The following is a 10628-nucleotide window of genomic DNA, read 5'->3' on the forward strand; positions in this document are numbered from 1 at the left end:
AACAAGTATTTGATGACCAATACTAAACTCTCAAAATTTGTTAAGTGCTCTGAAGTTTACAAAGATAAATAAAAAGCATATCTGCTCTCAAATGGTTTATGTTACCATTACCTTGGTTTATCATGGGACAAAGCAATAATTAGACTTAAATTTAAAATTTAAAATTCAACGAGGTTTTGAGAGATGAACGATGGTCGTGAAAACAAAAGGGATGTATATGAAACCACAGGTTTCTATCTATCATTCGTTGAGACATGTTGCTTAGCCTTTTCTAACCTCAGTTTTTATATCTGTGAAATAAGAACATTGAGAGAAATGAATGATCAAATGAATGTACTCTAAAGTAGTATTTCAGATTTAGTTTGATAATACCTCCAAGCAATTAATCTCATTTATGTTAAAAATATTTTTCATATTTTATTGCAATTTATTTGTAAATAGAAAATATGTTCTCGATCCTAACAATTGTTAGGTTAATTAGAGAAATAGTTTTTTCTGCAGATCTTTCCCCCCATCAGCTCATCCATTTTTCTAACCATTGATCATCCATTCATCCAGTTTTTATAGGCTCTTTCATAGATAGAGCAGTGTGTTGGGCATTATGGCGTGTCTTTAATTACTCTGCTGCTTTAATATTCCTTTAAGACTATGTATACATTAGAAAATAATTAATCTGGTATCTTTAGCTATCTATATGACCATTTTGAGTCAGCTACATAGCTGATACAAATGAACTTGATGAACTCCAGTATTAAGCAGGCCAAAATTAAGATACTCAGTGAAGTTTCAGCAGCATCACTTGAAGAAAGGAAAGTCAGTGTCTTCCTGTGGCAGGCTGTGGTCACAATACACAAGGAGTGTAAGTTCAAAAGACATTCTCAAACTGGAACACATCCAAATCAGTTAACCAGGGTAGAAAATGGTTGAGAAAACATACTACATGGAAACTAGTTGGAGAGAACAGGATGTTTAAACTGAAATGGGGAAATTTAGTGAAGAGGAGGACAAATGCTTAAAAATACCTGAGGTTCTAGTCCAGGTATTAGAGATTAGAGGTAAGGTCCTAAGGAATTCGGTGCTGTTAGCATGACCAACCATATGCCCCTTTTGCCCAAAATAGTCCCAGTTTATGCCTGCTGCAACTCGGTTCACTCCTATTAATCACTTCGAGTGTCCCATTTCACTCAGAAGGTCTCAATGTGAACAAAAGGTTATATTTGCCCTAAGTTTTGTAGAACCGATAGAATTCTTTGTTCTACATCAGAAAGAACTTTCCAGTGATAAAGACTATTCAATAATGTGATGGGACAACTTGCAAAGCGACTATTTCCATGTCACTGGTAAGGAACATGCAGAGGCCTGGGGTCACCTTCTGGGATGTTCTAGGCAAGGATTCCTTATTTGATGAGAAGATAAAGTTGGTGACTTTTAAGCTTTCTGCCTTTTGATTTTAAGATTCTGTTGTTTTATTTTTTAATATTCTATGGTCAAATATCAGATCCATGACATACCTACGAAAACACAATTTTTAAAATATACTTTTTCTCTCACTAACATGAAGACCTCTCCATTTTACGTTTCATTGAATTTCTGTAGATGTTGACTAATTCTGGAGATGTGCCAAATTCATGCTAGTAGTTCTATGTGTGGTACCTTGTGAAATGATGGGAATCCCTGCTATGATAAAGAAATAAGACCGAGGAGGTACTGTTTAAGAATATGACCTGGACAGAAAATAAATCCAACATTTATTGAAACTTATTTATTTAATAATGTAAATGGTTTGCTTTTATATTTATTTAATACATTTAATAGTCTATATTATAAATCATTTACTATGGCAGGCTGTTTCATGATGTAAAATTAAGAGCACACTGCCTTTGAACTTAAAATGGCCCATGTTAGAATCCTCAGTGTGCTAGTTATATCAGTTCTGTGATTTGAAATAAAATATTTAACTTCTCTCTGAGCCTCACCTTCTCCGTCTATCCTACAAAGAGAAAACCCTACAATTTTGGAGTGTAATTCTAAGGATTCTAAATAATTATGTTAAATAACCTTGTACATAGTATGCTTTCAAAAAGTTCGCTCTGATGAAAGACTGTTTTGTGAATATGAAATCTATTTTAACCTACTTGTTACTATTTAATGCTGCTCTGTTTGTGCATCCTTGTGTTCAAGGTTGACTGTCCATTTGTTAGCACATCTGCATATTCCTCATAATTAATATCTTTTTAAATGACATATGGTTTAGTGACTGGAAATCGAGTCTTGCCTTCTGTTTTCAATTTGTTCATGACTCAATGACTCAATATATGTGTCTGAACTTTAATTTTCCATTCTGGAAAGTAGAATTTAAAACCCTTGCTCATACATAGCTATTTCAGGAAATGATGAAGAAATGTGTAATCCAAGGATTTTGAATATGTGCCAGGCTATTCAGTAATGCAGCATATAGGTAAAAGGCCACTGTTTCTCTAATGTTAAGAGAGAAGCCTAAATGAGAATGCCAAAAATGTAATCCCTGAAGTGAGGAGGTAATTCGGGGTAGGCTAGAGTCAGATTCGTAGTGAATTCAGCAAGAAGCACCACATCTAAATGGAATGAGCACAGAAAGAGTTGGTGGGAGCCCTAGGCCCTGGAATGAGGCTGAGAACATGATTAACCTGGATGAACAACTGATAGCACCCCCAAGGCAGTGCCTCTGCAAGCCAGGGATCTCTGAAAGACAAGGCCCAGTGTACCCCTGGAAGTGAGTTTCTACTTCCGAGTGCCCCGTAGCATTTATACCTCTTTTGTTCAGAGTACTCTTTTTTTGGTGATATAGTTATTTGAGTCAGGTCTGATCTGTTAAACATAAAGTAGATTATTTTATTCCTCCTTCTACCTATTCTGCCCTTTCCCTGCCTCTAACAAGAACCTTGTGCAGAGTGGTATTCAATATCTTGTATTATAGAATTAAGTTTGATACAAAATATTACAGGCTTATTTGATATTTTAATACAGCATTTTATTTCACTATTTTGAAATGCACACACACAGGCAAAAAAAACACACCACAAAAGTAACACGTTGGTGGGATGTCCTGAGAAACAATTTAGTGCATATGGAAAGCACAGTGAATTCATTTTCTCCCTAAAATATTCTTCTTCTTGTCCCCACAGACTTGGTAGTCACCAACTACATTTGTAAAGCCTCTGTTTTTGCCTTTGAGAGCTCACCCCCAGAGTTTTATAAATCTGTAGGGAGCAAAGGTTTAGGACATGTGTAAATAAATCATTTTATATTTGCTTTTTTGTTTGTTTTATTTTGTTTTGTTTTCTTAGAGGAGTTTAGGACATGTCTCGGTCATTGTCTATTTGGCTTTTTGTTTTCTTTCATTTTTCATATAGATAAGAGTCTAGTGATGTATATCATTTTAAAGTGTAATAAAATTATACATTCAAGAGATTATACCATCTCGTTATTCCAATCTGTGATTTAATTTATTGCTTAATGTTTTGTATGAATTTGGTCTTCTGAAGCAGGTTAAATTCGAAATTTTATTAAAAACCCACTTCCTTTGAATTTATAGATTGGGGTAGCTGTTTTATCTAGTCGCTGTGTAGAATTAGTATTTACTGGACAAGATGTGTTGATTCAGGCGGTTGTCTTGGAGTGTTTACCCCGTGAGGGTCATATTAAACTTGAGAGAAGCTTTTTGAGCAACAGAGCATCTTGGAGACAATATATCAAGCTGATGGATACAGGGCTCTTCTGTTAAGAAACCAGCAGCGGAATTATGGCTGGCTCCCAGTTATTGCTTTGGTGCTAAGGAGCCTCTAAGGATTAAATCTAGGATAAAAGGGGTTAAACAGAGGGGAAAGGAAGGTTTTCAGAATTCAGTGTTACTGGAAGCATACAGAATGAGTGGTTATATATAAATAATTTAAGATGACCATTCTTTTTGGAAATATTTCACAATTTAATATATTCAAAGTGTACCAATTTAATGGAGCATATTGTTTTATTATTACTCAGAAGAGAATTCATGACACTTTATTATTATTATGAAACCTACTTTGGGGCACTTCTTCCTACTTTCTTAATAGAAAGGCAATGTAGTTTTTTAACACATAAGGGATTTTTGTGCATATTAAAAACTGTTTTTTGGGGGGCTAATGACTTGAAATTCAGAATTTGGATTTTCAATTACATTATACTCCTTGATGTAGAAAAATTAGACAAAAATAATCAAATAAGAGACATGGTTTTATATGTGATACATTGTATGCAATTTGCACTTTACTTTTTGCCTGTGTTTTCACAATGTTCTTTTTTCTAAGTGTGCACTTATTATAAATCAAAGTATATAAATCAAATAAGAAATTATGATTGTTTAAAACCATTTGTGTTCATAGATAAAATATCAATTAAAAAGCCTTTAGCAATGAATGTCCTTCAAACCAAAAATGTGAACTTAAGAAGTGGATAGCTGGCCCTGGGCAGCAATCTTATTGCACTTTCCAGTCATGCCACACTTTTACTAATTGAGAGAATTATTTCATATCATTTCCTCTCTCTTCAAGCGTCCATTTCATCCACACACTTTGTCACTGAGCCTTTGCTTTTATTTTGCTCACTGAGAAACTGGGCATCATCAAAGGAGATCTTTGCTATTATTCTGTCACTGCATCTACTCACTGCTCTACATCTTCATCTGTCCATTCACTTTTGCACAATGCGAGAACTATCCCTGCTCTGTTTGGTAGCCAGTGTGCACTGACTCTCAGTTGATTCAACTGTGCACTGACTCACCTCTCTCTTCCTGCACTAGGACTTTGCTCTGGCAATCATTCTTCTACAGTATCATTTCCCCTAGTCTATGCTGGATTCTTCCAATAAACATGCTTATATGCTGCAATATCTTCCAGTCTTTAGAAAACCTTCATTTGATATCATGAGCTTCACTAGCTACTGCCCCATTTTCTAATCCCTTTTAGAATAAATTCCCTCTAAGTGTTGTCTAAGCTCAATGTATCTGCTCTTTACTCCCTCATTCTCTTCACAACCTTAGCTCAGACTGCTGTGCCCAGCACTGCACTGCATCTGTGCTTTGCAGTTATCAAACACCTGCACTTGGCCAAATGCAAAATTTTAACTCCCAGTCTTCTTCTTCCTTAAAGTCTCAGCCGAGTTGGGACAGCTGATACGTCCTTCCTTTTTCATGTGATGTCCTTCCTTTTTCATGTGCCTTCTTTCTTTACTTGGCTTCCAGTCTATACCTTCTCAGTTTTCCTCCTACCTCACTGACCACTCCTTCTCAGTATCCTTTGCTATAGAGGCTTCCTCCTGACCTCAACATTTTGGTGGATTCCGGGGCTCAGTTCTCAGACCTCTTCTATACTCATTCTATCAACACTCACTTCTAGTTTATTTCACCATCTCAGCCTTTAAATATCACATATATGCTGACCTACAACTCCTGTGAAGACTACGACTCCTATGAAGACTACAACTCCTGTGAAGACTTTTCCTTTCTCTCTCCTCCTTAGTTCATGTTAGCCACGGTGACCTTCCTACTGTTCCTTAAACACAACCAGAATGTTTTCCTCCTTACTGCCTCTGAATGTACTGCTCTCTCTGGCTGGATTGCTCTTCCTCCAGACATTTGGATGGCTGCCTCCCTCATGTCAGTGAGGTCTCTGTTCAAATATCACTGAATTGCATTTTCTTCCTATAATCTTCCCATCGAATTGAAGTTGTTACCTAGTAACTAAAACTGCACAATTCTTTTTACCTTCTCTTTCCTTACCCTGCTTTATTTTTCTGCAAAGCACTTATGGCCACCTGATATTATTGTGTACACAATACTTATTTGTTTATCACCTGCTCTCTCCACTTGAATGTAAGCTACCTAGGGGCAAGAGTCGTGTCTGTTTTATTCAGTGCTGTTCTCCTTCTACATGAAGAGTACTGCTTAGCACAGAGTGGAGCCTCAATAAATGTTTATTGAACAAATGAATGAATTATTAATGAACTCAAACCCATTACAGCAGATTGATGAAACATGTAATCTAATTCTTCTATTCTCATCACTGGTCATTCATTAGCCTCATTGTTCACAGACAGCTTCTTCTGAATTGGAGAGTACATAAAATTGACACACTACACAAGGTTATGTATAAAATGAAGTTGAAAATGGACCCTGATATTTCATTTATTCTCATTATTTTGATCACTTCTCCTTCTTCATCAATGGCCTCTGGTAATTTGTGGTCATTAGGAACCTATATTAGAATAATCAGAATGTTCCCAACAAAGTGTGTCATACTAGCAATTAAATTATGCTAAGAAAGTTCAGGTCAGTCCAATGTAATAATAGTAATAATATTTAGCAGCTAGTAATTATCAGGGTCTAAAATCAGGTGCTTTATTTATATGATCTCTGAACTTCACAACAATTCTATAAAGGAAAAATATTATACCTACTTTAAAGATCAGAAAATACAGGCTCAGAGTCATTAGGTCATTTTCCTAAAGGCACAGCGTTTTGCTGAATTTGCTTTCAGGTTTCTGAATAGCTTTGGAACAAACTGATTTGATTTAGAACATGCTGATATGACAGGCTCATTTGAGGTATACCTGTTGGAAAAAATTAATTAAATAACCAGTGTCATCAATTTTTTTTAGTAGAATAGGCTCTAGTTTTACACATTCCTATTAGGGCTTCTAGAATCCTTCAAATAGATTTCCCTGGTAAATTGTACCAAGCAGGTATGTTGAAGTCAGAACAGATTGGCTGGAGACTCAACTAGACTAGAAAAAGTGGTATGTGTGCTCTAACTTGCAAAATTGAATAAGGGCAGGAGAAGTGATAACTGTGAGAAGGGATAACTGTATAACACACATAGGGAAAAATGTTTAATTTTTATATTTTCATGGATGAGCATTAAGGCTGGAATATGCTATATTCAACCACTTATGTTTATTTATCATTCCAGGAAAAATACAATTTTAGCAAGGGACTTCCCTTCCTCAAAAAAAAAAAAAAAAAAAAAAAGGAAAGAAAGAAAATAAAGCCATTGTGTTCATGTGTAGTGGTGTGATTTAAGGCAGCAATGGATGATATCGGGGGGGACGAATATGAGATTTGGACTGCTTCAGTGTTCAGTTGCTTGGTCTGTTGAACAAAGAGTTAAATTAAAAAGGTACTTTAATATTTGCTTCACTAAATTCCCTCCATGTTTTCAATTAGATAAACAGAAGTACAGGTGGGAATGTGCTGCATATTCATTTGTCTTGCTGTTTGGGGGCCGGCTTTTAAGACTGAAATACTAATGTAATTGTGTTGAAATGAACAATAAGGAAATACAGGAGTTCAGGAATGAAAATGTTAAATTAAATGGACCATGTTTAACATTGTTGTTGATCCTGAGGAACAGTTTTTCCAGTATATGGAGCATTTCGATTCCATCCAGCATATGTTCTCCACAGTTTTCTCTGCTCTAATTCATCTGTGTTTTTCGACAGCTCCAGATGGCGTGCTGCCTCCCAGGCTTTCATCTGCCACTCCAACCAGTCTTCAGGTTGTCTGGTCTACACCAGCTCGTAATAACGCTCCTGGCTCTCCCAGATACCAACTCCAGATGAGGTCTGGCGACTCCACCCATGAATTTCTAGAGTGAGCATTCTACCTTGTCCATTTTATCTATCAGCTGGGTTACATAATATAGACATAACATTTTTGAAGAGTAGGTCGGTTCTCATTTGCAAAAAATATAGGTTACCTTTTAAAAGTTAAAAAAAAAAAAAACCCAGACTACTTAGAGGATAATCATTTGCTTTGCAAAATTATCTATTTTTCACTTATATGGCCTTTAAAGTAAGAATTCTTCCCACTGAAACTTTTCATGAGCACATGCATTACAAAAAGCAATGAAACTAACAATATAATGTTTGAACTGTCACTAACAAATTATAACACCTACTGTACAAATCAACATGGCAGTCAGTCTCAATACTACTAGCATTTACATTTCATATAAACACAAGATTACAAACTCTCAGTCAATGGCCATTTATTTTAAAAGAGATCTCATTTGATGGCAGAAAATTACAGTACTTAAATGTATGTTGGCATCTTCTAAAATTTTTTGTAGTAAGAAATTTATTTGCTTTTATTTCTTTGAATGTTGAAAACTTCCTAATTGACATTTCTTTCCCATACAGGTTATTTTCTAATCCTTCTGCATCGTTAAGCTATGAAGTGAGTGATCTCCAACCGTACACAGAGTATATGTTTCGGTTGGTTGCCTCCAATGGATTTGGCAGTGCACATAGTTCTTGGATTCCATTCATGACCGCAGAGGACAGTAAGTGGTCTGAACAATACACAGCCAAATGTCTTCTACATTAGGGAGTTTAAAATGTCTTCAGTTTTTTCCAAAGCAAAGAAATGAACCTCCCTTATTTACTTGTCGTTTAGTGACAATAATCTTTTCTAGGGCAAGAGTGGGGCAAAGGTGGTCAGTCTCTCCAGAAAGAAGAATAATGTGGTCTTGGAGGGTTGGAGGGTTAGGCCTACAGACAGGACAAAGTAATTCACTACAAATTATGATATGGCCCCATTCTGTCCTTCAGGGTACATCTTGGTGCCCTGCAAGAGAAAGGTTGTCATCTTCTGCTTTATGACTGAATGTTCTCTGTTTCGGAGAAATTCTAGCAGGCAGAAGAAAATGAAATATGGACCTTACTTCATGAGGCTGCTTACATATACTTGTTCCTGGAAACAGGTTTCATTTTCCTGCTTTTACTCATACCCCAAAGACAACCTTCAGTATAGAGAAGCATAATCTGATAGCAGTGTATTACAAAAGGTGGATTGAGATTTCCTTATTCAACCAATAAAGATAATTCTACAGTGGTTCACTAGAAAGTTATTTTTGCATATATTTGCTAGATTATATTTGAGAAAAATACATGGCCATAACATTTGGTTTTATACAAATTGCCTCTATAAAAGCATATATATGAAAGTAGAGGGTTTTTTAAAGAAAAGTTGGAAATTAAATCAAGCTACACAGAGTGAATAAGGACATTGTATCTTTGAACAGTTAGGTTTTTTGAGTTAATCTTGTCAAGTCTTTTAATCACAGGCTTCTTAGGAGATGTTCTCTGCTGGCCCATTGCCAAGCTGGCTCTATATCCAATGAGAATGTTAAGTGACTTTTAAAAGCCTAGATATTAACACAAGGATATGGTATTTGCAACAATATCAATTGTTTATTAAATATATTGTTTTATTTCTATAATACCTTTAATTGCATTGTTTTAGTGAAGATAAGACATCAAATGAGATATAATCAGTACAATCTATCTTGTTTAAAGTTGACTTTATTTTTACAAAAAAAAAAAAAAGCCAGCATTATGAGCAATAATGTATATTACTTAATCCATTTCTTCCAATTCGTAATTACTCCCTGGGAGAAAGTCAGCTACTTTGCAAGGGGACTCTCAGTATTTTTGTTCTCAAGGGTGTCATTTAGTAAATTATCAGCAGTACAATAAACGGCACCCAAAGTTCAGAAAGCATTAATTCGCCACCTTTTAGGAGGAACATTACATACACTCCGGGGAATCTGGACGCCATGATCACCAGATTTATGGACTGAAGAATTCACACTCAAAATAGATTTCTGAAGAAACATTTAAAACAACTGAAGATAGGTTTGTAATCTCCTTCTTATGTACAGCAGCATGCTTGATGGCACTAAATAAAGATTAGCCAAAAATAATTATTCAACCCACTGCAGAGGTGATGTCTCAATAGAATGCTTGGAAGAAGGGAGAAAGAATTTTTTTTTTGGCACAGCACTTTTTATTCCCCTAGAGAAAGGGCAACACTCAAACCTCCTCAGTAGTAATCTCCCCACAATTTTTACTGAATGAGGGCCATGACCTGCCATCTATTGGCAGGGAGGTAGCACATAAATAAGCAAAAGTCCAACATATTGTAAAATACCAATTAGCATAGCTTCCTTTGTTGAGCAAACTTACCTTTGGTCTCATTTTACTATAAAACAAGTCTTACAGACCATACATGTAAGTGGTTGGAACTTTCATACACAGAGACCCTACTATGGTTGTGATATTTAGGGCTTGAGTTCAAAGTGAATGCTATTAACCCTTCATTGTCCTTAAGGAAGAATTAGTAACACTTGAATAAATAGCAGGTATCAACTCATAACCGTCATTTTTGTTTAAACCCGTTCCTCAAAATGAATGAACCCTTCCTTCCTCTGCTTTGTGTGTACACTGTGAAGTCACATACATAGCAAAGAACTGGAAGGAGGCCATGTGTACCTGCAGGTTATGTTAGCAGTACATACTCACCCCTGAGACATGGTGACAGGGTACTGTATATTTTAGATGTCAGTGGAGATGGATGCTGTCTCTGAGAGGATGTGCAATTGAGTTGACAAAGACTGAGTGATTGGCATTGGGCACAAGCAGTTTTTCTGTCAAGGCTACAAAGCGTTGCTTATAAAACCACCCATACTGACAGGTCCATGCCAGAATCACGCTTCATACATGATCCTGACCAGCACCCCCTGCTCACCAAAATGCAGTTTTCTTTTTCTCTCTCT

General features: G+C 36.0%; 1 protein-coding gene across 1 annotated transcript in view; it reads left to right on the forward strand.

The window, feature by feature from the left end:
* USH2A (Usher syndrome 2A (autosomal recessive, mild)) overlaps positions 1 to 10628 on the forward strand; it is an 813932-nt gene that overhangs the window by 524873 nt on the left and 278431 nt on the right. The window contains exons 38-39 of the mRNA XM_011987398.1: positions 7513 to 7663; positions 8212 to 8354. Coding sequence (XP_011842788.1) covers positions 7513 to 7663; positions 8212 to 8354 — 294 coding nt within the window. The remainder of the gene's footprint in view (positions 1 to 7512; positions 7664 to 8211; positions 8355 to 10628) is intronic.

Source organism: Mandrillus leucophaeus, unplaced genomic scaffold (genome assembly GCF_000951045.1).
Source record: "Mandrillus leucophaeus isolate KB7577 unplaced genomic scaffold, Mleu.le_1.0 Scaffold309, whole genome shotgun sequence".
In the NCBI taxonomy this organism is placed as follows: domain Eukaryota; kingdom Metazoa; phylum Chordata; class Mammalia; order Primates; family Cercopithecidae; genus Mandrillus; species Mandrillus leucophaeus.